The sequence below is a fragment of the Bubalus kerabau genome, chromosome 17, assembly GCF_029407905.1.
Source record: "Bubalus kerabau isolate K-KA32 ecotype Philippines breed swamp buffalo chromosome 17, PCC_UOA_SB_1v2, whole genome shotgun sequence".
In the NCBI taxonomy this organism is placed as follows: Eukaryota; Metazoa; Chordata; class Mammalia; order Artiodactyla; family Bovidae; genus Bubalus; species Bubalus kerabau.
Window position 1 is genome coordinate 59,390,354 of NC_073640.1, and position 27,930 is coordinate 59,418,283.

Sequence of the window (27,930 nt, forward strand, 5' to 3'; positions counted from 1 at the left end):
TATAATGAAAAGGGCATCTTTGGGGGGTGTTAGTTCTAGAAAGTCTTGTAGGTCTTCATAGAAATGTCCAACTTCCCTCCTCCCTTCAGCCCCTGGTAACCACTAATTTATTTTCTGTCTCTATGGATTTGCCTATTCTGGACATTTTATGTAACAGAGTGTGACCTTTCGTCTGACTTTTTACTTTGTATAATGCTTTCAAGGCTTATCCACTTTGTAGTATGGATCAGAACATCATTCCTTATGTCTGAGTAATATTTCATTGCATGGATTCAGCCCATTTTGTTTACCCACTCATCAGCTAATGGACATTTGGGTTGTTTCTTTTTTCTTTTCTCTCCCCTCCCCTGGGTTGTTTCTACTTTGGGGCTATTAGAGGATTCGTGCTGCTAGAATCATTCATCAGAGAAGGCAGTGGCACCCCACTCCAGTACTGTTGCCTGGAAAATCCCATGGATGGAGGAGCCTGGTAGGCTGCAGTCCATGGAGTCGCACAGAGTCGGACACGACTGAGCGACTTCCCTTTCACTTTTCACTTTCATGCATTGGAGAAGGAAATGGCAACCCACTCCAGTGTTCTTGCCTGGAGAATCCCAGGGACGGGGGAGCCTGGTGGGTTGCCGTCAATGGGGTCGACAGAGTTGGACACGACTGAAGCGACTTAGCAGCAGCAGCAGCAGAATCATTCATGTCAAAGTTTCTGCATGAACATTATGTTTTCTATTTTCTTGGGTCTATGTGTAAGAGTGGAATTGCTATGCTCATTTTTAAAGGGATATGGAAATCTACTCGCACGATATCCCCTTTTGCATTTTAAAATTTTGATTCAGATAAAGTCCACTTGTTTTGCTGTATAGGTCTATGAGTTTTGATAAATCAGTCATCTGACCACCACAATTAAGATACTGAATAGATCCATCATGCTGCCCCAAATTCTTATTATGCCAGCCTTGCAGTCAATGCCTCCTGCTCCCCTAGACACCAACAATTTGCTCCCTGTCTATATAGTTCTCCCTTTCTAGAAAAGTCTCCCCATTAAAAAATCTCAACCAGTAATTATAATTGTCCTAAAATGCTGTGGGCTAGCTGATGCTGAAGGTCAAGATAAGTGCCGCACCCCGCCCCCCATGCCCATTTCTTGCTCTAAACTGTAGAGCACCATCTAGAGAACCTCTGCTGAGAAAAGACAAAATTTGTCTCCACTTCCCGTCCCTCCCTTTAGCTTCTGCTGTGGTCTGACTCTTGCTTCCTCTCCTTGTTACTTTTGAAATCTTAAAGAAAACCTATCTCTTAGAGCTAAGACCTTGACTTGCACCCTACCCCTCCCAGGAAAGGGTATCTCAAAGGGCCTGTGAATTAAGGAGTGAGATTTAGGCTCCTTGTGGAAATCTGAGATTTCCAAGTTGCACCTTTAAGTCTTTATTTGGGGTGGCAAATGGCCTGTACCACACATAAACAGGATTGGAGTCCTTGGGTGGATGTGGTCCCAAGAGAAGACTCCGGGTGGTTAAAGGCTCTTAGGGAGGACAGAGATTGGGGGTGTTTAGGGAGGGCTGATCTCATCACTCTGGGTATAAAGGGATGGGGTGAGAGCTTGCCACAGTGGAGAGGTGTGTGGGTGGCAGTGTGTAAAGTCTGAGGGAGGAGGAAGCATAAAATGATGGGGGGAAGGGCAGGACTGAACGAGGGGATCCAGAGGTGGTTGACCTCTGGGGGAACCTGGGTTCAGCTATGGCCTTGAGCAGTGTGACTTTGGGCAAGCTTTCTCAGCCTCAGTGAGCTATTCTGCAAAATGGGTACAAGCATTCTTCCCTCAAGATTGTGGCCAGGACTTGCACACACTGTAGACCGACAGGCCCAGAGGGCACTTCGGCTAGTTTCTGGAGACTGGGATCCCAAGAGCAGGGCGTGAAGGTTCTAGAAATGTCTGAGGGAGGAAATGCTGGGTTTGGGGGGCTCCCCAGGGTGCAAGCAAGGATGACCCACCCTCCTACTGATAACTTTTCCCTGCAGCACCCCAGATACACCCCCTGGTCCTACATGAGCTTGCCTAGCATTCAAGGACACTTACGAATCTCGTCTGGGCTTTAGATGAGAAGACCGTTTTCCAAAATGAAAGGGCAGAGACTGTTCAATGAACGGAGAAGTATGTGCACGGAAATCTCTTTGGTGGAAAAAACTCCTGTGAGAAAGACCTGGCCAATGAAGACCTGGCAGGACAGGACCCGGGGATCGCTCTGAGAGGCAGGACTTCCAGTCTTTATTTTTACACTCTTTGCCATATTTTGCAGCTTTTAGCTCTGGTTCTCCACACTGCACAGGGTCTGTTTTTCTGACTCAACGGTTATTAAAAACATAGCTTGAAAGGGCCCCCCTGCCCTCCCAGCCGAGTCCGAGCTCCAGGCAGGTCCACCAGACCGGGTTGCTCTGACCTCCTCCCACTCTTCACACCCGCGGAGCACATTGCTGCCTCCCGGCTTTTGCACTGCGGTTTCCTCTTCCTCTCCACCCTCCAGCCTTCAGCGGCGGGGAGGGGGTGTTCCTCACAGCCTTCTCTAGACTGGGTGCCTAACTTTCTCTCTCTCACAGACAACAGCACTTCATTTCCTTTGGGTGTCTTATTACACTTTGCAATGGGAGACATGTGCCGCTGAAGCTCCCAGGCTTCAAATTTGGTTTAACTCAAAAGGAATGCGCGGGGATTTCCATCTAGCCCGTTAACGTGGCGCCCTCCGGTGGTCGCCGCTCACATTCTGACTTGGGGCCACTCAACCCATTTACAGCTGTGCGTTTGCATTCCATTCAGACTTCACTCTTAACGTGAGACCACACCAAACATTCCTAGCCCAGGCTTTCAAAGCACAGTCATTCCGGAGCGCACGCCATTCCTGGGCTCCTGGGCTCCGGTGCGGTGAATGAAGGCGCCACATGGCCAGTTGCGTCCAAGCCCCTTTCATTTGGTTTCCCGCGCTCAGGCCTGCATCACCGGCCGGGACTTCTCCGCCTGCAGCTTCACTCCGGAGCCCGCGAAGCCGGTGCCACCCTGTAGGAGGAGAGGGTGCCATGAGGGTTCCCTAGCTGCGGAGGTGAGGCTGGGCCCTGGCCCCTGGCTTGATGAGGGCGGGGCTAAGATAAAAGGGCGGGGTCTCTAGGAGGAGGGCGGGGTTACCGGAAGGCCAGGGGGCGCCACTCACCCGCTGCAGCACGATGATGTCACGGTCCGTGAGCTTCTCCCCGGCCACCGGGTCCACCATGTCCTTGCGAATCAGCTTCTCCACGCACTCCAGGGTGACCACAGCCCCACTGCGGTGAAGGTGAGGGTGGGGGGTGTGGATCAGGGGCCCTGCCCCAGACAGTGAGCCACACCTGCGCCCGCCGCGTCCAGCAGGTCCCCGGGCTGTCCCCTTGGCGACTCACGAGGGCCGCAGCACGGCGCACGGCGTGGCGTTGCTCAGGCTGTCGCGGGTCACAGCGCACACGTAGCGCTCGCTGCGCGTGATGAGCCCCACACGGTCCACGGAGCTGTCCAGCGGCGTGAAGCGCACCGGCGTCAGGTCGGACATGCGCAGCGGCTTCCCGGACATGGGGCAGGTCACGATGCGCGACTGGGGGTAGGGGTGCGGGTGGGGGAGGGAGGCAGGGTCAGCAGGCGGCGCTGGAGCCGGGTGGTGGGAGGATGGTGAGGGGACCTTCAGGACCCCCGTTTGGGCGGGGGGTGGGGGGGTGAACCTGGCCCTCTCTGGCAAAGAGGACGCACGGGCGCGCGCTGGGGTAGGGGGCTCACCGGCTTCTCCAGCTTCGTGGCCTTCGCCTCGGGGGTCAGCGACGGGATCCAGAAGCTGGGCAGCGCTTTGTCCTTGTCCTTGCCTGCAGGGCCTCCACTGGACCCGGGTTGGGCATCGTCTGTGGGGAGGGGGGGAAGGGCTAGGATGCCGCACCCACGGAGGCACCTGTGGGACCCCCCACCCACCTGCAGACTCATCTCTCACCTGGGCCGTTCCCTGCCGAGGCGGCCTTGGGCATGAAGGGGTTGAGGGGCCGGCTCACGATGGCTGCCTCCTTCTCCAAGAAGCCCCGCACATGGTCCTGCGCCGCTGCCCGCTGCAGCTCCTTCTGCTCCTCTCGCCGGGCGCCCCGCTGCTTCTCATAGGCCTGCAGGCGGCCAGGGAGCAATGAGCCGGGCACCCTCCTGTGGGTTGTGGGTTTGGGGCACCCTAGGTGGGGGCAGGGTGGCTCTCTGAATTTAAAGGAGGGTAAACCGGGACCCACCCAGGGCACACTCCGGGCAGAGGCTCTGTTTGGTGCCGGCTGGTGGCCGCAGTCATATGCCGTCTTTCTCTGCTGCCTTGGCTGGTTCCTCCCATCAACTGTAGGACACCCGAACCATTTCCCTTTTAGCTGGTTTGGGACTCGGTGGCTTTTCTGTCCCTTGGCAGCAGAGTGGTCAACAGCTTGGCTGGAGACAGACTACCAGAGCTCAACCCTGCCTCTGTCACTGATGAGCTCTGTGGCCTCTAGAAAGTGCTGTGACATCTCCTGGTCCCAGTTTCTTCACCCACAAAACAGGCTCACCTTCATCTGCCGGGCAATTTCCTTCTTCTGGTGCAAAATGTACTCGAGGATTGCTTCCCGCTCATACAGGTAGCCATCTGGGCTGCAAAGAGAGGATAGGATGAGAAGGCATGGCCAGCAGTTAACAGCCACCCGCCAAACATCAGCTCCCCGTCCTGGAGACCCCCTAAGCATCTTACAGGCAGCAGCTCACTCAGGGCTCTGCTTAGCTCTCTGAGGTGACTGCGCCCTTTTAACTCTCCTGGCTTTGTAATGTGCTCCAACGCGTAGGGGGAAATCTCGTGCCATAAAGGGTTAGCTCAGGAAGCCAAGGTCGTCCACACCCTGCATATTCCAACCAAAGGCCTGGCCTGTGCCTGGCTCCTGGGAGGGTACTTCTAAGCCCTTGGAATGTCCCGCCTGGTAAGGGTTTGCCTGGGGGGTATGGCTTATGTGGCATCAGCTGGATCTCTGCAGTCAAGTGAGGGAAGTGAAGTCGCTCAGTCGTCTCTGACTCTTTTCGACCCCATGGACTGTAGCCTACCAGGCTCCTCTGTCCATGGGATTTTCCAGGCAAAGGTACTAGAGTGGGTTGCCATTTCCTTCTCCAGAGGATCTTTCCAACCCAGGGATCGAACCTGGGTCTCCTACACTGCAGGTAGACGCTTTACCATGTGAGTCACCAGGGAAGCTTCTGCAGTCAAGAGGAAGATAACGGGAAGCACTCCGTGAACTGTTATCACAGGCTGGCAGTGTCCCAGGAGCCCTACCCTCTATTATGAGCGTATTCTCTCCCACACCGCGTGAAGTACACTAGGATCGTGCCCAGGTATCAGAGGGGACACCGAGGCTCCGGGAGGGTAGGTGGCTTGTCTAGGGCGCCCTGGCTGTACAGCCCCTCCCTTGCCCTTTGCCCCCCGACCAGCCCACCCACGTGCCCAGCTTACGTGACGACAGGGTCGTGGCAGGGCTGCAGTGAGAGGCAGCAGCAGTCGAAGTCCTTGACGGCATCCCGGCTCAGTCGAATGTTCTGGGTGCCATAGCCTGAGGCCGCTGGGGACAGGAACACACAGATGGATGGAGAGACAGGGGATGTGCCCCTGTGCAAATCCTGAGAGAAAGGCACAGCGAGGACACAGCGGAGGTGGGGGCGCTTGTGCAGTCAGGAGCTTGTGCCCGGGGTCTGTGTGTCGGGGGCAGGGCACACCCACAGGAGGTGTTCATCCCCAGAGGGTAAGTGACAGACAGGCTCTGAGGCAGCCCGAGGGCCAGCTGGGGGAAGAAGCTCATGGCTGACTCCCCTCGGGCCTTCTGGCTCTGGGACCCAGCTCAAGCGCCCGCACCTCTCTGGGCCTCAGTTTCCCCGTCTGGAATATGGGCTGACAACACTGATTCCTTCCTCTGTGGGTGTTTAGGAGGTTTAGTCGAATTCAAGCAGGAAGGCACTTAATGTACAAGGCAGGGAAAAGGTTGTTGGCTTGTGTGGGCTGTTAAGTCTCTGGTTATGACCATCAGTCACATGGGCTATGTTAACACGGTCAGGAGAAAGACACGCATAGCAAGCTCAACCAGAGGGGCAAAGTGAGCGACCTGGGCATTTTGGGGTCCATTTGCCCCCCTTGCAAACCCAGTACCTGTGTCCTTCTTTTTCTCATGGTAGGTGTAGACGGCCCCTGCTGTGCAGTTCTTGCCGTGCCGCGTCATCCTGCGGGGGAGGAAGGGGTAGCTGCAAGGCGGTGGTGACCGGAGGGAGCCCACACAGAGAGGACTGGACCTTTATGGTCCCCGAGCTGACCTGATGGGGAAGCTGGGAGTGGGGCAGGGGAAGACAGTTTTGTATTCATTAAATGGTTAAGAAAGGCCTCTACCCTCAAAAAAAAAAAAAAAAAAAAAAAAAGGCACTCCATCCTGAAAAAGACCTGAAGTTTGCCTCTGGAAGTGGTGTTGGAAGGGGCACAAATTGCAAGTTATCCTGAGGTGGTGGAAGGAGGGTTACGTGCAACCTGACAGAAAGTTCTGGCAACTGAGGCGATGGGTGGGCCAAGAACTCGCGTGGGAGACCGAAGCGCCAGGCAGATGCTCTGGGTTCTCGAGTGCGTGTGGATGCTACACGCGCATTTCAACGGAGCGCGTCTGGATTCGCTGAGGTGCAGTGTGCCTGTTGCCCAAGTTGTTCCCTCATGTGTCATTCGCATTGGAATAAATTCCAAGTTTTCAAAACAAGTGTTAGAGGGAGAACTGACTGGTAAATCAACCAGAAAAACCCAGCTACCCTGATAGGAAAACGCACCAAGGGTGAGAACAGGAGAGTTCCAGGAGCGGCCCAAAGACTGATAGGTGGATGCCTCAAGCTCTCCTCACAGGAGAACCACGACAAGACATCACTGTGCTCTTCTCTCCAGGGTGGCGGGTGGCACCATGAGCACGTGCTAAGGCCAGGGTGAGGGCTGGCAAGAGGAGCCCCCGCAGGGGATGCTGGGGGAGCACGTACGAGGATGTTCACAGTGGTGTCGTTTATCCTGGAGGGGAGCTGAAGGCAACTGAATATCCCACCCTGGTGGAACGGACAGTGAGTGCCCACCAAGGAGACCACCCAGCAGTGAGATGCAACTGACTGGGTGTGTACAGAGCATCATGGGTGGATCTTAAAACCATGGCGCTGGGTGAAAAGGAAAGAAAACAATCTACATGTGCACCAAACATTACATTTTGAACACCTGCAAACAAAAGGATCAAGCATGTAACAATGGCTGCCCATGTAAGGGAGGGGACTGGATAGGGGATGGATGCATGCATGCTCAGTCGCTTCAGTCCTGTCCCACTCTCTGAGACCCCATGGACTGCAGCCCACCAGGCTCCTCTGTCAATGGGATTCTCCAAGCCAGAATATAGGGGTGGGCTGCCATGCCCTCCTCCAGGGGATCTTCCCAACCCAGGGACTGAGCCCACATCTCCTACATCTGCCACATTGGTAGGCAGGGTCTTTACCAGCTAGTGGAAGACTAGGGGGATTACAAGAGTAATCCCCTTTTAACAAGAGTAAATCAATCGAACAAGCTAAGGGTTGATGGGATCAGTGGAATAAGACCTTCTGCCTGGCCTTGGCCCTCTCCTGGCTGTGACTCTGGATGGGTAATTCCCTTTGGTAAGAGGTTCGGAGAACCAGGGGCTGTACCTGATGTTAACTGGATGGCTGGGTGGACTAAATGAGGTCATACACAGTCTGGCTATGGAATGTTCAGGAAATTATTCTCTCCAGTTCTCTGGCTGCAAGGACGAGTCAGAAGGCAGGGGTGGGGGCACCACCAGGGGCTCCCAAAATATGAAAAAGCAACTTCATCTTTATTTCCCTGGTTTGTGATGCTTTCAGAAACTTGCCTTTCTCTTTCAAAACATAAACCTCTCCTGGAACTTATGGACCTTGCACGCCCCCTACTGGCATCTTCCTCCCAGTAGGTACATTTACAGAGAATAGATGCACAGACCCGTAAGGATGCAGTTGATGTGTTTTGACAGATGCATACACCCTCCTAACTACCGCCCCAATTGCGATGTGGAACATTCCTGTCACTCCAGCCGTGGCCACTGTGCTGCGTGCAGAGGTTCACCTTGGTGAAACACCCCAACTTGACCCACGGCCCCTCCTCAGGCTTCCCCTTACCCCCCAGCTTTGGAGCAGGTGTCTGGCACCTGCTGCCTCCCCGGCTCACCTGCCACCCCCCTCCTCCACCCTGGCCCCCTGGCCCCCGCCCCCGTCCCCCCACCCATCACCACTCATGAAGGTCGAGTTCACCTCCGCAGGGACAAATTCCCCACTCTATTCTTAGTTGTCAACTGCCTTGACCCTCCGTGGTATTTGGCACTGGGCTGCTTGTCTTGTGGCCAAGCTCTTTGGCTTTGTGGACTGGGACATTTTCTCTCTGAGAAGAGAGAACTGCTAGAGAGGGATCATTACTTCTCTGGGCTGTCACGGGAATAATCACAAGGGACACTGCTTGACCCCTGACCCCTAGGCCAACTCCCTGCGGCCTCATCTCATCAAGTGTCCAACTTCAGCCACCCTCTGAGGTCTGCTCCATCGGCATCTCCACTTTGCAGAGAGGCAAATAGAGGCACAGAAGTGAAGCCACTTGCCTAAGCCAGTGGTTCTCAAAGTAAGGTCTGCCGAGACCCCAGGGGTCCCTAAGATACTTTCAGGGGGCCCACAGAACAATTTCCATGACACCAATATGCGTTTGCCTCTGTTCCTCTCATTCCCTAATAAGCGTCCGGTGGAGTTTTCCAGAGGCTGTGCGACTTGTGTTTGTACAACCCTGGCTTTAAAAAATGTCTGGTACAGAGTGAAAGAAGCCAGGTACAAAAGGCCCTACTGTTGATTCCGTTTATATGAAAGGTCCAGAATGGGCAGATCCATAGAAACAGAAAGGAGACTGGTGGCTGCCACCCGCTGGGAGAAGGGAGGACACGAGTGGGGAGAGGCTGCTAAGGGGGATGGGGTTTCTTTCTGCAGTGATGAAAATGTCCTGAAATCCGAAAGTGGAGATGGTTACAAAAATAGTGATTATATGAAAAACCAGAGTTGTATACTTTAAGATGAGTTTTTTGTTATCTGAATATTTCAATAAAGACCCTTTCATGTCTGTTTTCATCTTATAAGGCAAATCTTTTTTCCTTTGGCCACACTTGTGGCTTGCAGGATCTTAGTTTCTGGACCAGGGATCGAACCCAGGCCTTCAGCAGTGAAAGTGTGGAGTCCTAACCAGCGGACCACCAGGGAAGTCCCCAGATGTGGCCAACTATGATGGATCGAACTTCCACAAACAAAAGCTTTTTGGAGTCCTTGCTGATTTTTAAGATCCTGAGACCAAGAAGTCTGACAACCGCTGACTGGGGTGGGCAGGTTTATGGTCTCCTCAGTTAGGACAGGCTCAGAAAACAGAACACTAGCACTTCAGAGAGGACACATCCAAGTAAGAGCAGCTATTATTTATCAACCTTCCCCTCTTACAGAGGAGAAACCAGGCCCATGGAGCCCCCCTGGCAACAGAGCTGGACTTGAACCCAGGCACTTGGGCTCCAGAGCTGCACCCCACTTAGTCACGTGACAGCTGGCAGTCCTCCCGGGGAGGTCACAATCCAAGAATAAAGGCTAATCCACTCCCATTCTCCTAAGAAATCTTCAAAATCCACAGTCTAGTCCACCCTTTTAATATGTCTCGACTCAGAGAACAATTTTCACTGGAGGAACTTGTCCAACATTTAGATTTCATAAAATTTACAGGAGCAAATGTACATTCACTCGTCCTGGTTGCCCCAGACATACTTAAAAGTTTTCCAGGGACTGAATCCAATATTGGTGCTTGAATGTAAATTAATTAAAATGAAGTGATTAAAAAAAAAAATACAGTCCCTCAGGGCCCTGAGACAAGTATCAAAGTGCGCCACAGCCTCTGGGGACTCGTGGCTACTGTGTTTAAAAACCATGATCACAATACCATGGATGCATTAATAATTCCTTAACATCATCTACTATCCAGCTGGTATTCAAATCTCCCTTATTATCTCCCCAGGTCTTTTTCTGCAGTCGATTTGTTTGAATCCTCAATCTCCTGAGGTCAGAGATCCCTCTGAGAACTAAAGGATGAGAAAACTAAAGAAGAACTAAAGGATGCTACGAGTCCCCTCCCGCGAAGAGCATGGGGTCACATGGATGCTGCTGGCTGTCCCAGGGGGGTGCAGGCCTGTGCTGCTGCTGCTGCTGCTGCTAAGTCGCTTCATTCGTGTCTGACTCTGTGCCACCCCATAGACGGCAGCCCACCAGGCTCCTCCGACCCTGGGATTCTCCAGGCAAGAATACTGGAGTGGGTTGCCATTTCTTTCTCCAATGCATGAAAGTGAAAAGTGAAAGTGAAGCCGCTCAGTCGTGTCTGATTCCTAGGGACCCCATGGACTGCAGCCTACCAGGCTCCTCCATCCATGGGATTTTCCAGGCAAGAGTACTGGAGTAGGTTGCCAGCCTGTGTTAAGGGAACCCAAAGGGCCAATTACATTCAAGGAACTCACAGACAGATATAGGAAGTATCGGAAGCAGGAAGGAGGGAGGCTCCCTAAAAGCAAAGGGGAACATCTGAGATTTTACTATTAATAGTGACTGGTATTCATCTAAGAGGTTCGGTAAACCCAGCCCTGTTATAAGCATTTTATACATGTTAACTCCACTGAATCCCAGGGCTTCCCTGATAGCTCAGTTAAGAATCTGCCTGCGATGCAGGAGACCTTGGTTCGATTCCTGGGTTGGGAAGATCCCCTGGAGAAGGGATAGGCTACCCACTCCAGTATTCTTGGGCTTCCCTGGTGGCTCAGATGTTGAAGAATCCACCTGCAACGTGGGAGACCTGGGTTCGATCTCTGGGTTGGGAAGATCCCTTGGAGAAGGGAATGGCTACCCACTCCAGTATTCTGGCCTGGAGAATACAGTCCATGGGGTTGGAAAGAGTCGACCAAGCGCCTTTCACTTTCACTCTCCACCGAATCCCACAGCACAAATGGCTGCTACAAACAAGGAAACAGAGGCAGGGAGAAGGTGCCCAGTGCAGCCGGGGGTTGCCCCAGGCATCTACGTCTGTGCCCAAGGCCATCGCTGGTGCCGCCTGGCTGCAGGTGGCCCCAGGCTCTGTGCTGACTCAGTGTGGAATGGGCCCTATAGGCAGGGCCTGGCTCTGCTCCTGGAAATTCCTGTGGGCCTGGTCCGCCCCCTACACTGCCCTGGAAATCCCATCCGCTTCCTCCTCCCAGGACCTATCAGGAAGCCTGAGGGAGGCATTCCTGATGCTCTGACAATGCCCTGATTTACCTCCATTACAGCCATCTCAGAATTTCCCCCTCCAGACTAGGGGCCCCCTAGAGGTGGGGCCTGGGCTGGACTCCAGGCTGGGTCCCAGCACTGCCTGGCACCTGGGGGTGGGGGCTGGGCACAGAGATGGCATGATAGTATCAGTTAACGACTTCCAACCATAGGGCCTGGGTAGGTGTGTAATCAATGAAATGAACCATCCATCCAGTCAATACATCACAAAAGCACTATAATAATAGAAATGACTGGACTTCCTTGGTGGTCCAGTGACTAGAAGACTTTGTGTTCATAATGCCGAGGACCCAGGTTTGATCCCACATGCCATCACGAAGATCAAAGATCCCATATGCCACAACTAAACCCCACCACAGCCAAATAAACAAATAAATATTTAAAAAGAAAAAAACCCAGGATGGTGTGGAGGGGGAGACTGTTAGAAATTAAGAGGAATTTAAAAGACAAAACAATTATTTGAATTGATTCTGATTCAAACAAATGAGATTTTTATTAGGGTTGCTTTTGTAAGTATTATGATAATAGTATGATATTATGATAATATGATAATACAATTATGATAATAGTATTGTGGTCATGGAAGAAAATGTTCCCGCTTTTTTGTGTGCCTGAAAACGAAGATCATGGCATCCGGTCCCATCACTTTATGGGAAATAGATGGGGAAACAGTGGAAGCAGTGGCTGACTTTATTTTTCTGGGCTCCAAAATCACCGCAGATAGTGACTGCAGCCATGAAATTAAAAGACGCTTACTCCTTGGAAGGAAAGTTATGGCCAACCTAGATAGCATATTCAAAAGCAGAGACATTACTTTGCCAACAAAGGTTCGTCTAGTCAAGGCTATGGTTTTTCCAGGGGTCATGTATGGATGTGAGAGTTGGACTGTGAAGAAGGCTGAGCGCCGAAGAACTGATGCTTTTGAACTGTGGTGTTGGAGAAGACTCTTGAGAGTCCCTTGGACTGCAAGGAGCTCCAACCAGTCCATTCTAAAGGAGATCAGTCCTGGGATTTCTTTGGAAGGAATGATGCTAAAGCTGAAACTCCAGTACTTTGGCCACCTCATGCAAAGAGTTGACTCATTGGAAAAGACTCTGATGCTGGGAGGGATTGGGGGCAGGAGGAGAAGAGGACGACAGAGGATGAGATGGCTGGATGGCATCACTGACTCGATGGACGTGAGTCTGAGTGAACTCCGGGAGTTGGTGATGGACAGGGAGGCCTGGCGTGCTGCGATTCATGGGGTCACAAAGAGTCGGACACGACTGAGCGACTGATCTGATCTGTTCTGATGCTTTTTAAAATTTAAAAAAAAATTGTTGAAAAATTTTTAAAAAGTTGAAGTATAGTTAGTTTAGTGTTGTGAAATGTCTCTGCTTTTTACACATGTATCCTAAAGTATTAAGGGGTGAAATGTCACAATAGACAGGCTTTGCCTTATATATTTAATTTAAAAAAATACCCAGCCAATATGGCAAAAGTATTAATAAACAGAAACTCTGGCCATAGGAATTTTTATATTATGATCCCACTTTTATGTAAGTTGTGTTAGGTAGGAAGTTAGACATGAGCGAGGAGGGGAAGCCTGGCTGAAAGGGATGCAAGCCTTCTCTAAACTCAGAGACACACCCAGGAGAGCTCACAAATATGCTACAAATATAACCACAGAGACTTTTCAACTCCTGCACAGGTATCCTATTCACACAGTGGATACAAAATGACCACAGGGGCCTCTCCAAGTAACCTTACCTGCGGTTAGGCAGTTAGGAGCCTATTAAGACATAACCAACACAGCCTGCTGCTATACAATTTATAATTAAATCATTGAGCGTATGCTCATTTCTATTCCCTTTCATTGACTGGTGGTGGGTAGAAGCCCTACTTTGAACGGGGCAAAGCCAAAAGGAGACTGGAAGTGTAAAGAGGGAGGCTTGACAGGAAGGATGAGGAGGACTCCTACGGAGTGTTGGATTAATAAAAGATTATCTGCTTGAGCTGAATGGAGCTGTAACTTGTCTGTTGTTCTACACCTTTTCGTCCATTGCTCCAAATTTTTGTTGCCACGAGACAAGAACGGAGGAAGAGACATTAACCTGACAGGTGGGACATTTTCATAGTAAAATATTAAAGTAAAACTGCTTTAAGGATCCATCAAGACCTCAGTTCACAACGAATCGGCAGCACCATCAAGGTGAGAACCTAGGACTGCCTAACCCCAAAGTTCCACAGAGGAAAACGTTAACCTACAGCAACTCCAAGAGGGAAGGGCCTGTCAAAAAGGTGCAAGGAGGCAGCGGCGGCGACTGCACAACCCTTCCCCGCTCTCCCCATCACGATCTGAGAAACTGAGGCCACGAAAGGGTGTGTGTGGGGGGTGCTTCTCATTCAATATCACTCCTTAGACCTCCAGGAGTCCCAGTCTCTTCCGTGCCCTGGGATCCGCAGCCCATTCGTCTGCACTGGAATTAATACTCTCGGGAGAACTGCCGGATGAAGGTTTGGCTACCTAAAGGGATTTAAAGCACCTCCAATTCGGCTTCAAACTTGAGGCACCTAGAGCGCTCTATTAATAACTGCCAGGAAGTCGGCATTTCAAAATATTGTCCCAGTCCTGAGACCACAAGACTCTTGCCCACAGGAAGGCAATCGCACTAACACTATTCTTCTACCGCCTAGAACTCACCTCACAGACGACCCCTCTTCCCTCGGTGGCTACTTCAACAGTACCCCTACACCGGAAAGGAGCGCTGTTTTCCCTCTCCGCTCCGACGCTTCCGCCCGGGGAAGAGACCGGAAGTAGTTCTGCCCCTAGAGGCGGAGATAGCGCTTTTGGCTACGTAATTTCTCCCTTCTTTTTTTTCCTCCCTCCGGAAACGTGAGTGGCAACTCGAGGGTTCCGGCCGGTGAAACTGGCGTGAATAGGGGGCGTGCTTAGTAAATACTAGGCGTTTCCCAGGGCGGGCAATTTCCTGCTTGTTCCTAGGCTTTGCGTCTCTTCAAGCCTGTGTTTAAGGACTAACCACTTTGCCCAGAAATTGAAAAGCCCGCTTACCAAAGTATGTATCATCCACTTCTCTGCCGCAAAAGAAGAAACAATAGAGAAGGGACAGCTCCTCTGTCCCCACTTTGTACATGGAGCAGTTGAGAAATCGAAAGTCAAAGCCTTTCAAATTGTCTCAGGAAGCAGGAATTTACTGCGGCATACCTACCTATCTCTAGGGACTAAGGCATACGTTTCCCTCCAGATTCTAGATAGCTAGATATCTAGATGTTCATTTCCCTAGCTCAGCCTGGCGAGCTCTCTGGGGTGGGGTGGGGGGAGGAAATTATAGGAGGGGAGGGGAGGAGGCGCCTATCCAACACCCTAAGTGTCCCCATGGTGTCAGGAGACCCAGGCTCTTTATGAGGCTCTGGACGTTACACCCTTAATTATAAGGTCCCTTTATCTATTTATGTATTTTTTTCATAAGGTCCCTTTAAATACTCTGTCCCTTACCTGAGTCCCGCCCAGGGCAGGTAATAAAAAACCCCGCCCCTCTTGCCTGGAACCAGGATTGTGCCGGCTTTAATGAATAAAGCGCCCTCTGGTTCCTCTCCCCTCCCCTCTCCCCTGCCCCTCTTCACAGCTGGCCGCAGTTAGCCGAGGAGGCCCTGATTAAGGAGACGACAGTGCTCAGAAGTCTAGGCAGGTAAGTGAATGTCCCTGGAGGCAAAGCTTGGCTTGGGGACCTTGGCGACCTGGCTGTTGGAGCCCCTACATCCAGGAGTCCAGGATCACTGCCCCCTCCCTCAACTGCTGGACCCCAGGATATGCCCCTCTGGTTTTACGTCTTGTATACTATTTGATCTCTGTGGGTGGAAAGGTTTCCCTGGTGCTCAGGCGGTAAAGTATCTGCCTACAGTGCAGGAGACCTGGATTCAATCTCTGGGTCAGGAAGATCACCTGTAGATGGGAATGGCAACCCACTCCAGTGTTCTTGCTTGGGAAGTCCCATGGACAGAAGAGCCTGATGGGCTACAGTCAATGGGGTCGCAAAAAAGTCAGACACGACTGAGCGACAAACGCTGTAGGTGGATGTGGCAATGGGCACAGAGAGATGGGTGTGGATGTGGCAATGGGCACATGGAGATTATCAGGAAGAAAGGAATCCAATCAATGGACGTGTTTACGAGCGCCTGCTATGTGCCCAAACCCATGCTGGGTGCTGCATGCACAGCTGGGAAAAAGATAAGCTCCTGGCTCTGGTCTCTGGAGGGACACTGCGTTTGCTGAAATCCTGCCTCTGAATCTTGCAAACTGTGTGAACTTGGGCAAGTTCTTTTACTTCTCTGTGCCTCAGTCTCCTCCTGTATCAAACGGAGATAATAATAGCACTGTGATGAAAATGAAACTGAGTTGATAGAGGTAAATGACCTTGAACAGTCTCTGGTCCAGATTACAGGCCACGTAAGTGTCTGCTCTTATTATAATTCACGGACCACAGAGTCTGATCAGGGAGACCTGGCCTCATTCTTCAGTGGCTGAGGCACTTCTCATCTAACCACACCTGGTTCCTAGTGTCCACAAAATATGAGGGGCCGCCCCTCTGTGCTGCTGCTATACCTGGGATTGGCCGCCTGCCTGGACACTTCACCCAGTGGGAAGCAAGGCCGAGGTGAGTGTTGGGGGGAAGAGCCAGAGTCCAGGCACCAACACCCACCTTCCTCTGGCCCAGGAGAAACCCTGCCTCCAGTCGCTTCCTCCCCAGGACCTCATAGCTCTCCGTCTCTTTAAGTTCAGGCTCCTTCATGTCCCCAAGGACTTCCCTGTAGCTCAAACAGGAAGGAATCTGCGTGCAATTCAGGAGACCAGGGTTCGATCCCTGGGTCAGGAAGATCTTCTGAAGAAGGAAATGGCAATCCACTCTAGTATTCTTGCCTGGAGAATCCCATGGACAGAGGCGTCTGGCGGGCTACAGTCTGTGGGGTCACAAAGAGTCGGACACAACTGAACGACTAACACACACACACACACACACACACGTGTCCTCAGTCCTAGGAGCCCTCCGTTTTCTGTCCCTTGTGTCTTTTGGGTTGCCCTGGAGGCTCAGACGGTAAAGAATCTGCCTCCAATGCAGGAGACCAGGATTTGATCCCTGGGTCCAGAAGATCCCCTGGAGAAGGGAATGGCTACCCACTCCAGCATCTCATGGACAGAGGAACCAGGGCAGGCTACAGTTCGTGGGGTGGCAAAGAGTCAGACACAACTGAGCGACTAATGCCCTGTGTGTCTTTTGGGCCTAGAGGTCTTCCTGGACTCCCCAGAGGCACAGAGCTTCCTGGGCAGCCGTAAGCGGGTTCCAAGAGCCAATTACTGGGACCTGGAGTTGTTCACGCCAGGGAACCTGGAACGGGAGTGTCTAGAGGAGATATGTTCCTGGGAAGAGGCGCGAGAGTACTTTGAGGATAATATTCTGACGGTGAGGACCTAGGGTCTCTGGAGGAGTCCCCTCTAGGACCTGGGGGTGGGGTCCTGCCCCTCAACTCCCTCTGCCCTCCTGCCTCAGAGATCAGGGTGGGCTGGTCTGGGGGTGTGGAATCTTCCAGATAATGCTTTTCAGCCTTCCCTCCTCCTGTCCATTCAAGGATCACTTTTGGGAGAGCTACATCTACAATGGCAAAGGAGGTGAGTTGGGAGAGCTCTGTCATCCTGTACAACCAGGGCAAGGCTTTACCCGGGAGGCTGAACCACCATCCCCCACCCAAAACTGGCTCCCTCCAGATTCCACGCTCCCTGAGTTCCTGGAGGGAGTTGTCAAAGAAAGCCCTTCCTCTGAGACTAGAGCCCTTGCCTCAGAATCCCACCACACCTCACTGCGGGGAGGTCCCTGTCCCCAAGAAGGGGGACAGTTGGAAGGAGAGGTTACAGCCCTGAGGCCTCAGACTCAGAAGCCCCGGCCTACCTGAGCCCATCTTTGGAGTTCAGAGCCTCAGCAGCTTGGTTGCTAAGGGGGTTGCTCCCTAGCAACAGGGCCAGGGTAGGCCAGTTGGTGGAAGCCTGTGTGTCTTCACCTGCCGGATCAGCCCAGGCCCAACCCCAACCCCTCCTCTGAGTTCTGAGGCCCCCGTGGTGGCTGCAGCCTTGTTGCTAAGGGGGGGGGGTGCTCCTTAGCAACCAAGCCTGGCCTGACCAAAGAAGCCAGCAGCACTCACTACCTGGTTGGTTCCCCCTCCCCCACAACTCCATCCTGGCTTTGCCCTGGTTGCTAAGGAGGCCTTCTCCCTAGCAACAACACCTAGCCAGGCTCAGGACCCAAGGCCTCCTGCCCACAGGAGGACCCCCCTCCAGGTACCAGGCATCTCACCCCCCTAGTGGCTTGGTTGCTAGGAGTGTATCCTTAGCAACAGGCCCTAAGCCTGGGCTAGAATCCTCACATTGGTTGCTAGGGGAGGTAACTGATTTGCTACAGGCCTATGAAGGCCTGGTGGCTACTTGAATCTACCTGAAGCGTGTCCAAATCAGGAAGACCCACCTTCTGAGTGCAGCTTTTTTCGAAGAGGGCTAAAAGCCTGGGGTTTACTGTTTGAGGAAAGTCCCCGCACTACCCAATCCTAAAGGAAGCTTCCTCAGCAGCAAGACCTAGCAAGGCCTCAGGAAGCCAGGGTTCTCCCTGTGCCCCACCCCCCTTTTACTCAGATATGAAACCTTGATTGCTAAAGGCACTTCACCTTAGCCAAGGGTCCACATGAGTCCTAAACCCTATTGCTCTGTGACTGAGGGGGGATGTCCCCCTTGATAGATGAGTTTTTCTGACCTGTCTGATGAGGCCCCGCCCCTCTGTGGGCTGGTTGGTAAAAGGGACTGCATTCCAGAGGGGACAGGGTTGCCAGATAAAATACAGGATTGTATTTTATCCCCGCCCTACACCCCCAGTTAAATTTGAATCTCAAATACACAGGGATAATTTTTTTTTTTTAGTATATCTCATATATTCCATGAGACATACTTATACGAAAAAGTTACTCATTGTTTATCTAAAATTCACATTTAACTGGGTCTCCTCGTTATTATTTGCTAAAATCTGGCAGTACTCAGCGTGGGGGCTCAGAAAATTGTCTACCTGGACTCCCTACCTTAACTAGGCATGTCAACTGCAAACACCCCCCCACCCCCTGCAGGACGTGGACGAGTGGATGTCGCAAGCCTGGCTGTGGGGCTGACAGTAGGCGTTGTGCTCATCATCCTGGCCGGCCTAGGAGCCTTCTGGTATCTACATGGCCGTCGGGGCCGCAGGCAGCGTTCCTGTCCTCAAGAGTAAGGGGCTTTGGGGGCTTTAGAGCTTTAGAGCAGGGTGAGCAAGGGAGGGAGGGTCATCCTAAGGAGACGGACCAGATCGGGGGCAGGTGGGCACTGCTGAAAGATCTGAGGAGATCGTCCTGTGAAGAGTCTGTGAGATTCTGTGTCCGGTTGCAGCATCCGATTATATCCACAGCGCTTGGCACCAAATAGGGACTCCGTCAATATTTGCTGCCTGGCTGTCTTTGCAGTACCCGGTTTACCAGTGATCTTCATCCTGTGGATGCTGTATCTGATGAGGCTGCAGCCTGTGGTCTGTGGGTGTCTGTGGGATGTCAGTTTCTGGGGTGACAGGATGAGGCTGTCTTTGTGTGTGTGTCCGTGTGAGTTGTCTAGGTGTGTCTTTCTCAGTGACAGAGTGTAAGAGAGTGCTCGAGCATCCGTCTTCAAGTGGAGTGGATTTGGAGGTTTCCAGGAAGAGTTTGTTGGAAGAGTGGATCTGGGAAATTTGTGCCTGAGTGTTTCTCTGTTGTGTCTGTCTGTTTCTTGTGTGTTCTCTGCAGGGCTGTCTGTTTCTCCATGACTCTGCCTGTATCGGGGCACATGTGTCTGTGAATAAGCCTGTCTCAGCAACTGTTGATTTCTGTGACTGCCTGTCATTGCGTGGTGCTTTTCTGTGTGCAGAGTTCGGTTGAAGGTGACCCTCTTTTTCCCTGGTCTATCTCCCTTACTTTGTCCCCCTACGACCCTCAGAGTCTCTGTCTCCCTAAGTCTGACCTTTTCCCAAGGCTCGCTCTCCTGTAGGTTTCCCCTGCTAACAGTGCACCTTCTGTCCCCAGTGTCGAACTCATTAGGCCCCTTAGCGATCTGAGCCCGCAGACGCCCCAGCCTCCACCCCCACCTCCAGGCCTCCCCACCTACGAGCAGGCGCTGGCGGCCTCAGGGGTGCACGACGCACCTCCGCCCCCCTACACCAGGTACGGGGCTGGGCTTCGGCCTGGGGGCGGGGCACAGAGGGAGGGCACGGCCGGAGGAGGGGCGTGGGCTTAGGGGCGGGACTTAGAATTTTAAGCTTATTATCCAGGGAGAGGCTTGGAGAACGGGGGCGTGGCCCAGCCGTGTGTGTGTGTGTGTGTGTGTGTGTGTGTGTGTGTGTGTGTAAAATATTATAGGAGGGTGGATCTTGTGTGTGTGTGTGTGTGTGTGTGTGTGTGTGTGTGTGTGTGTGTGTGTCTGGTATATTGTAGGAGGGTGGGTCTTGAACCCAGAGGGTCCGGGATTGGCTGAGACGCCCAGGGCGGGTCGGAGTGGTCTTGGTTGATGGGGCAAAAACAGCCGGGCCTTTGACTCCGCACTGTTTTCCTCCCCCTGCAGTCTCAGGAGACACAGCTGAAGAGCGGCTTCGGAGCGGAGCCGGGGTTCTCTGAACCGTGCCCCAGATTCGCACCGGATTCCGGAAACCCCCAGGGCTCTTAAACTCCGGAGCTGAGCTTGGAGGGGTGATGGGAGTAGGGGTCGTCCGGCCCGAGGCCTACCCTAGCACACGTGTTTCCGCTGCGTACGGATACACGCAAGTTCCCAGGCAACGTGTTCCCGCGTCCCGGCCCCTCGCAGGCCCCCACGGTCTTCTGACCTGGGGGTATCCGCCAGCCCCGCCCCCAGGGTAGGAGTGCGTGGAAACTCGGACCCAGGAGCGCAGTCCGGGTGCGCAGACTCGCATGTGAGCGGGTGTGACACGGCCATCGCCCTCACTGTCACGGACCACGGACACGCAGAGACTCGCCTGTGCACACGCGTGTTTCCCTGCGCTCCCCGTGCGCGCATAGGGGCACTTTGCAACCCAGGAAAAGATTGGGAGGGGGGGGTGCGTATTGCAAGCGAGTTCGGTTGGGGGCAGGATCGCGCTGCACCTGGGGGACTGGAGTTGAGCTCTTTCCCCAAATAAAAACACCTTGGAAAAGAGATGCAAGAGTGAAATAATGCAAAAATTAAAAAAAAATCAAATAAACTGAACTGCGTTCCCGGGCGCGTCTGCGCACGGCGGAGCTGGCTTTCTGTACAAACGCTGCACCCTACACCCCCAGGCCCTGCTAGCGCCCTGTGTCTGCCTCTCTCTCTCTCTCTTTTTTTTTTTTTTTTTTTTGCATTTGCACGGGATTGTGGGAGGAAGCGGAGCGCAGCCAGACACCCCGCCGCCCGCCCCCCCTTCCCCTCCCCCCTCCCCCAGCCGCCTTGTGCAAAGATGGCTGCACCGTGAGCGCAGAGGAGGAGGAGGCGGCGGCGGCGGCGGCGAGAGCGAGCACCCAGAGCCCGCACCCACCCCGGGGCCGCCCGGGACGCCCCCTCCTGAGCGCGCGCCCCCCCTTCTCTCTTGCAAGGGCCGGGGCAAAGGCGGAGACAGCGGGGTCCCTCCTCCCCCCTCTTTCCCTCCAGGGGGAACCCCCCTTCCCCCCTCCTTGGCTCGGCGGCTGCACCCCCTCCCTTGCCCGCCCCTCCGCCCCTGTCCCCTCCCTCCCCCGCCCGGGGCCTTCCCGGGCCTTCGGCGGCTGCAAAGAAAAAGAGAGAGAGAGAGAGAGAGAGAGAGAGAAGGGAAAAAAAAGCAACAGCGGAGGGAGAGGCGGCGGAGGAGAGCGCGCGCGCGCCCCCTCCCTCCCCCCTCCCTCCCCCTCCCCCAATTTCCACCGCGGCCAATTCATGGACAGGAACTACCCCAGCGCCGGCTTCGGGGACCCGCTCGGCGCCGGGGCGGGATGGAGTTACGAGAGGTCAGCGAAAGCTAGGTAAGGAGCCGGGGGTGGCCTGGAGGAAGGGGCCAAGGGGTGGGGGCCCAGCCCGGCCGGGCCCGCCCGGCTACGCGTGCATCGCAAACTCCCCTCCGGCTTGCAAGGGAGCGGCCTTCCTCGGTTTGCAACAACGCCGCCGCCCCAGTTTGCAAATTGCAAACTCCGCCAAAGCCAGCTCCGGCATGCAAAGAGAAAGATGCAGCGGGGAAATGGGGGTGCAAAACAATTTCAGACCGAGAGGCCTTGGGAAGGTGGGAGGGACTGGCGAAGCAAGGCCTGGATTTCCCCCCATCCTTGGAGTCCTAGCTTGCTGACCCCTCCCCCTCGCGCCCCAGGCTCTGCTCTTGCAAAGGTGGGAAGGAAAAGAGAATTAGAACGCAGACCTGGGGGGCGCGCCCCCCCCCCCCAGGTCCTATTGTTCCGGGACTGCGCGAGGCCGCGCTACGCGGGGCCCCCCCCCAGAAATTCCGCGAGCAGAGTGGGCACGGGGCCCCGCCCCCTTCCTAAGCTGGGGTTCTGTGTGTGTAAGGGGGGGGGTCCTGGCATCAGAGACACGCCCCCTTAAGCTCCCCCACCCGCAAAGACAGAGAATCCTAGTTGATGGCGAGGAGTGGAGTGTTTGACCTCTTGAGTCCGGGCCATGGATGGGGGCCGCTGCATAGGAAGACGAGGCTGTTTTTCCAGTGTGTGGTTGTGTGTGTGAGCGTGGGCCCAGGCGTACATAGCTGGCAACCAGTTCACCTGCGAATCTGCCCCTTTTCTGCTGTTTGTGTCACGCCCTCACTCTTCACCTGCCCCTTGCCCCCTTCCCCCCACACACCTGGGTTTCCCAGCCTGGCAGGGCAGGACCCCACGTGAGTTAGTATTTTCCATGTGGGACTCCTCGCTCTGTATCTTGCCCCACGAGTGAGTTGAATACTGGTTTGCACACATAACCTGGCCTTGCACAGGCCCATGCATCTGAACCTCAATCCGGGGGATGGACGACGTTCATGTTCACACTTGTACCTGGTACTTTCCCGGAGTCCTATCCTCACCCCACCTCCCCATCCCTGCTGTTGGGGAACAATCTGCTGCTGACCCTGGCTCGGTTTGCACCATCTCGTGAGGTTCAGGGCCTCTGTTCCCACGTGTCTGAAGAAGAGGGGGCGTCCCTCGGGGGTTGGCCCCAGGGCTTTGTGTCACCTACAGGGTGGGGGCCCTGGGAGCAAACTCCCTGTTTTCAACTTAAGACACTTTTCTCTGACTCTTCAGCCTGTCTGTCTCCTTGCTGTGCATGTCTGTGAGGCTCTCTGGGATCTATTTACTGGGGCTCGAGTGGGGACCATGGCTCTTTTAAGTTGGGGACCCCGATTCCCTTGTCTTTCCTTTATGGCCCAAGGTTCCTGAGGATAACCCCCAGTCAGCAGGAAGAGTCTCCCGAACTCCCTGGGGGATTTGCTGAGTTCCTCACTCCGAGGGCAGCTTCGGAGGAAACCCTAACATCTCCCTTTCCCCCCACCCCCGCCTAGCTTGGTCTATGGCAGCTCCAGGACCTCACACCCCGAGACGGACATCTTACACCGCCAGGCCTACGCGGCCCCCCACCCACTGCAAAGCTATGCCACCAACCACCACCCGGCAGGTACGGCCCCTGTCCCGCCCCGCCTGGCCCTCCCTCCGAAGCGGCTGATTGGCTGCTGAAAGTTCCACCCTTCCTAATTGGCTGTGCCCTCCGTCCTGGCTCGCCCCTTGCCACTTCTTCCCTGATTGGTTGTTCTGAGACTGGTCAATTTCTCGCCGGATTCGTCCGCCCCTGTTTCTGGTCCCGCCTCTTTAGCTCCAATTGGTCCGGTCCTCTCAGCCCCCAAATCCCACCTTCTCTTCCAGGCTTTTCCGCCTCTCCAGCCCACCCCGGTCCCTTCCCTCTGGATTTGTCCATCCTCTTGGTTCTCTGAATTCTTTCTTCCTGATTCCCTTTCTTCCTGATTGGCTCCGATTCTTGGACCTCCGCCTCCTCCCTTAGATTTGCCCACTACCTGATTCTTCTGTGACCGGGCCTCTAGTACCTCGAGTTGGTTCTCCTTTGATCCTGCCGCTTCCTTTCCTAAATGGATCAGCAACCAGACTGTTGTCCAGTTTGACCCTAAGACCCTCTTGGTTGGCTCCTTCCCTTTGTCCTCCCCCCCCCCCACCTTTTTAAAAAAATCCGTACCTTCTCACTAGGACTCAACCCCTTTCGACTTGTTCTCTGGTTCTTCCCAGTGGTTCCAGTATCACCCCATCTCTTCCCCTTTCTTGTTAGAATTGCCTAACTCCTTTGGCCTCCCTTGGACCGTAGGAACTCTCTGTTTCTCCCACTTTTTTTCACTTCTGGATTTTTCTACTCCTTTGTCTACCTTTCCCCTCCTGGGCTCCCTGCCCTTAGGATTGCATCCTACTCCATCTTGCTTACTGTCTCCTTGTTTCTGCCTACTTTCTCCTCTTTGAATCTGCACCTTCCATCCAACCCCCTTTCCTGACCCAACTTGCCTTTGGCTTGCTCTTCTCCCCTTTCGACCTTGCCCTATCCCCCACCTAGCTGACTCAACCCCCACCCCCACCCTTGCCAGGCCTCTCTGGACTCTTCGACACTGGCCTCCATCACGCAGGCTCAGCAGGGCCGGACGCCTCCGTCATGAACCTCATCTCAGCCCTGGAGTCCCGGGGCCCCCAGCCTGGCCCTTCTGCCTCCTCTCTCCTCTCCCAGTTCCGCAGTCCTTCCTGGCAAACAGGTAAGCCCGCTGCCAGCCCAGGAGGGCCAGGGTGGGGCTGGCTTGTGGTCAACCCTCACCTGTGGTCTCCTTCCTCATTCATCCCTAGCCATGCACACGCCAGGCCCCACGGAGCTCTTCATCTCAGGCGCCCTGCCCGGTTCCAGCACGTTTCCATCCTCCTCCGCCCTGTCGGCTTATCAGCACCCGGCTTCCTTTGGCAGCCGCCCCTTCCCAGTTCCCTCTTCCCTCAGCCTCCAGGATCCCCCATTTAGTCCCCCAGCTAATGGGCTCCTGTCCCCTCATGACGTGCTGCACCTGAAGCCCTCGCAGGCACCCACGGTGCCCTCCTCGCTAGGTTTTGAGCGCCTGGCGGGGGGTGGTGTCCTGGGGCCCGCTGGTCTTGGCCCAGCCCAAACCCCACCTTACCGCCCTGGTCCCCCAGATCCACCCCCACCTCCCCGCCACCTCCCGACTCAGTTCAACCTGCTGGCTTCCTCTTCCGCTGCTGCCGCCGCCGCCGCCGAACAGTCCTCTCCACAGCTCTACAACTTTTCGGGTGCTGCCCCCGGCCCGCCGCCCCCCGAGCGGGCCCTGCCCCGCCAGGACACGGTCATCAAGCACTACCAGCGGCCCGCCAGTGCCCAGCCTCCCCCACCCCCACCCCCAGCCCATGCTCTCCAGCACTACCTGAGCTGCGGAGGCAGCTACACCTCCATGGGCCATCGGGCCAACTTGGCCTGCAGCCCGCTGGGCGGTGGGGAACCCTCGCCTGGCGCTGGTGAGCCTAGCAAAGCTGGGCCCAGTGGAGCCACGGCCGGGGCATCGGGCAGGGCTGCGGGCCCTGAGGCAGCCGGAGGAGGTGGGGCAGGGGGTGGCGGTGGAGGTTACCGCCCCATCATTCAGTCGCCTGGTTATAAGACGGGCAAAGGTGGTTATGGGGCAGCTGCGGGCGGTGCCAGTAGGCCCCCACCAGCCCGTTCGACCGCCACGCCCAAATGCCAGAGCCTAGGTGGGCCAGCAGCGGCCTATGCCACTGGGAAGGCCTCCGGGGCTGGAGGGGCCGGAGGCCAGGCCTATTCCCCCGGTCAGCCCCAAGGGCTTCTAGGACCCCAGGCCTATGGGCAGGGGTTCGGAGGGGGTCAAGCACAGGACTTGAGCAAAGGCCCTAGCTACTCAGGGGGGCCCCAGCAGCCCCCGAGTGGTCCCCCGCCTCCTGGCCTAGCCACGTGTCAGAGCTATTCCCCAGACCAGCTGCAGGGGCAGCTGTATGGGGTGCAGGGTGAGCCATATCCGGGGCCAGCTGCCCACTCCCAGGGTCTGCCCACGGCCAGCCCCTCGCTCAGCTACAGTACTGGCCATTCCCCAGCACTCTCGGGCCATGGAGGCGGTTGGGGGCCCAGCTCCCTGGGGGGCGGCGGAGAGGCCAGCCCTTCTCACATCATCCGCCCACTACAGTCGCCACCTGCCCCCGGCCGCCCACCCGGAGTCGGCTCTCCAGGAGCCCCTGGCAAATACCTGAGCTCCGTCCTGGCCTCAGCCCCGTTCCTGGCACCCCCAGGGGCTAGCAGCTATGCAGCTGGAGCAGGTGGCTACAAGGGCAAGGGGGACGGCTCCGAGCTGCTGGCGGGCCCTGGTGGGCCTCCTGCTGAGCGCACGGAGGATGAAGAATTCCTCATTCAGCACCTCCTCCAGGCGCCCAGCCCTCCGCGGACCTCAGGGGCAGATGGCCTGGTGGGCGAAGATGGGGCAGCGGATGCCTCCAAGGGACTTGGGGGCAGTGGTGGGGCTGGGGGTCCCCCAGGCACACCCTACGAGCTGGCCAAGGAAGACCCCCAGCGGTACCATCTGCAGAGTGTCATCCGGACCAGCGCCAGCCTTGACGAGGGTGCCACCGCAGCCCTGGAGCTGGGCCTGGGGCGGCTGAAGGAGAAGAAGAAAGGGCCGGAACGGGGTGGCGAGACCCCCGAGGGGCTGGCCACCTCAGTTGTCCACTATGGGGCAGGTGCCAAGGAGCTGGGGGCCTTCCTCCAAAAGAGCCCTCCGCCCCCGCAACCCACGGCCCAGTCGGCCCAGCCTACCCCCCATGGCCTCCTCCTAGAGGCAGGGGGCCCCGACCTCCCTCTGGTGCTGCCGCCCCCTCCTCCCCAGCTGCTCCCCTCAGTCCTCAGCCACACTCCTAGCCCCTCCTCCAGTGCTCCCAAAGTCGGCGTCCACCTCCTTGAGCCGGCCACCCGAGATGGGGCACCCCAGCCGCCCCCGCCTCCTCCCCCACCCCCACCGCCCATGCCCCTCCAGCTTGAGGCCCACCTCCGCAGCCATGGCCTGGAGCCTGGTGCCCCCAGCCCCCGCCTGCGGCCGGAGGAGAGCCTGGAGCCGCCCGGCGCCATGCAAGAATTGCTGGGGGCCCTGGAGCCGCTGCCTGCTGGACCCGGTGACACTGGCGTGGGCCCACCCAACACCGAGGGCAAGGATCCCTCTGGTGCCTACCGCAGCCCCAGCCCGCAAGGCACCAAGGCCCCCCGCTTCGTGCCACTCACTTCCATCTGCTTCCCTGACTCCTTGCTCCAAGACGAGGAGCGCAGTTTCTTCCCCACCATGGAGGAGATGTTCGGCGGAGGGCCGGCGGATGACTATGGCAAAGCTGGGCCACCCGAGGACGAGGGTGATCCCAAGGCGGGGACCGGGCCGCCCCCCGGCCCCCCTGCCTATGATCCCTACGGGCCCTACTGCCCTGGCCGGGCATCTGGAGCTGGCCCCGAGACTCCAGGCCTGGGCCTAGACCCCAACAAGCCACCCGAGCTGCCCTCCACAGTCAACGCTGAGCCTCTGGGTCTGATCCAGAGTGGGCCGCACCAGGCGGCGCCCCCGCCTCCGCCTCCCCCTCCGCCGCCGCCGCCCCCTGCCTCGGAGCCCAAGGGAGGCCTGACCTCGCCCATCTTCTGCTCTACCAAGCCAAAGAAGCTGCTCAAGACGTCCTCTTTCCACCTGCTGCGGCGCCGCGACCCGCCCTTCCAGACACCCAAGAAACTGTATGCCCAGGAGTACGAGTTTGAGGCCGACGAGGACAAAGCCGACGTGCCCGCTGACATCCGCCTCAACCCGAGGCGCCTGCCCGACCTGGTGTCCAGCTGCCGCTCCCGCCCGGCTCTCTCCCCGCTGGGTGACATTGACTTCTGTCCACCCAATCCAGGCCCCGACGGCCCCCGGCGCAGAGGTCGCAAACCCACCAAGGCCAAGCGTGATGGGCCGCCCCGGCCACGTGGGAGACCCCGGATTCGCCCACTGGAGGTCCCCACCACCGCCGGGCCAGCCTCAGCCTCCACACCTGCTGATGGGGCCAAGAAACCTCGGGGCCGGGGCCGGGGCCGGGGCAGGAAGGCTGAGGAGGCAGGGGGCACTTGGCTGGAGCCCCTGAAACCACTGAAGGTGAGGGGTGGTGGGACCCTGATGCCAGGGGGTTGGGGCCACATTTGAGGTTCTTGGGCAGGATGGGGAATGTGGTATGAACTGACTCCCAGGAGAAAATGAATCAGAGGGCTCAAACTCCAGAGTTCCATGCTTGGAGAGATCTGAGAGTTGAAATTTGTGTGTCCAGAGGGAGGCTGGGAGATAGTGCTTGTGTTCTTAGGTTTTAGGTCCCACAGGACTATTGATCGTGGGAGTTCTGGGTTCCTGGGTCTTGTGGGAGGAGGTCAGTGAGTAATGAGGGAGGAATATCAG

The 27,930-nt window shown here is 55.8% G+C and overlaps 3 protein-coding genes across 6 annotated transcripts in view; 2 read left to right on the forward strand and 1 right to left on the reverse strand.

Moving 5' to 3' along the window:
- Positions 1-2,238: 2,238 nt before the first annotated feature.
- On the reverse strand, positions 2,239-14,247 carry NOSIP (nitric oxide synthase interacting protein). 2 transcript variants are annotated; one of them, XM_055552092.1, is made up of 9 exons: positions 14,100-14,247; positions 6,186-6,358; positions 5,499-5,604; positions 4,573-4,654; positions 3,990-4,152; positions 3,785-3,903; positions 3,418-3,605; positions 3,195-3,303; positions 2,239-3,043 (listed from the first exon to the last, which is right to left on the reverse strand). In XM_055552092.1, exons 2-9 carry the CDS (start codon positions 6,253-6,255, stop codon positions 2,972-2,974), a joined length of 909 nt encoding a protein of 302 aa, XP_055408067.1. In that variant the 5' UTR covers positions 6,256-6,358; positions 14,100-14,247; the 3' UTR covers positions 2,239-2,971. The 2 variants fall into 2 exon arrangements, with proteins under 2 accessions (XP_055408067.1, XP_055408066.1); XM_055552091.1 differs by having other exon boundaries at positions 6,186-6,256; positions 14,100-14,246.
- Positions 14,248-14,331: 84 nt separating this feature from the next.
- On the forward strand, positions 14,332-20,779 carry PRRG2 (proline rich and Gla domain 2). Of its 3 annotated transcripts, XM_055552094.1 has the most exons (8): positions 14,332-14,472; positions 15,043-15,105; positions 15,975-16,071; positions 16,700-16,875; positions 17,042-17,081; positions 18,575-18,710; positions 19,532-19,669; positions 20,067-20,779. In XM_055552094.1, the coding sequence occupies exons 3-8, from the start codon at positions 15,987-15,989 to the stop codon at positions 20,083-20,085; spliced, it is 594 nt and encodes a 197-aa protein (XP_055408069.1). In that variant the 5' UTR covers positions 14,332-14,472; positions 15,043-15,105; positions 15,975-15,986; the 3' UTR covers positions 20,086-20,779. The 3 variants fall into 3 exon arrangements, with proteins under 3 accessions (XP_055408069.1, XP_055408068.1, XP_055408070.1); XM_055552093.1 differs by lacking the exon at positions 14,332-14,472 and having other exon boundaries at positions 14,967-15,105; positions 20,067-20,778; XM_055552095.1 differs by lacking the exon at positions 14,332-14,472 and having other exon boundaries at positions 14,985-15,105; positions 15,901-16,071.
- A 226-nt stretch (positions 20,780-21,005) lies between these two features.
- PRR12 (proline rich 12) overlaps positions 21,006-27,930 on the forward strand; it is a 29,965-nt gene continuing 23,040 nt past the window's right edge. Inside the window, exons 1-4 of the mRNA XM_055552068.1 lie at positions 21,006-21,472; positions 22,987-23,099; positions 24,067-24,228; positions 24,317-27,636. Coding sequence (XP_055408043.1) covers positions 21,387-21,472; positions 22,987-23,099; positions 24,067-24,228; positions 24,317-27,636 — 3,681 coding nt within the window. The 5' untranslated portion in view covers positions 21,006-21,386. The remainder of the gene's footprint in view (positions 21,473-22,986; positions 23,100-24,066; positions 24,229-24,316; positions 27,637-27,930) is intronic.

Coding starts and splice junctions, on each gene's coding strand:
- PRRG2 (XM_055552094.1), top strand. CDS start 15,987: ATGAGGGGCCGCCCCTCTGTGCTGCTGCTATACCTGGGATTGGCCGCC. Junction 17,082..18,574: donor CATCTACAATGGCAAAGGAG/GTGAGTTGGGAG, acceptor CACCCCCTGCAG/GACGTGGACGAGTGGATGTC. Junction 18,711..19,531: donor CAGCGTTCCTGTCCTCAAGA/GTAAGGGGCTTT, acceptor TTCTGTCCCCAG/TGTCGAACTCATTAGGCCCC.
- NOSIP (XM_055552092.1), bottom strand. CDS start 6,255: ATGACGCGGCACGGCAAGAACTGCACAGCAGGGGCCGTCTACACCTAC. Junction 3,304..3,417: donor TGCGCCGTGCTGCGGCCCTC/GTGAGTCGCCAA, acceptor CCTTCACCGCAG/TGGGGCTGTGGTCACCCTGG. Junction 3,044..3,194: donor ACATCATCGTGCTGCAGCGG/GTGAGTGGCGCC, acceptor CTCCTCCTACAG/GGTGGCACCGGCTTCGCGGG.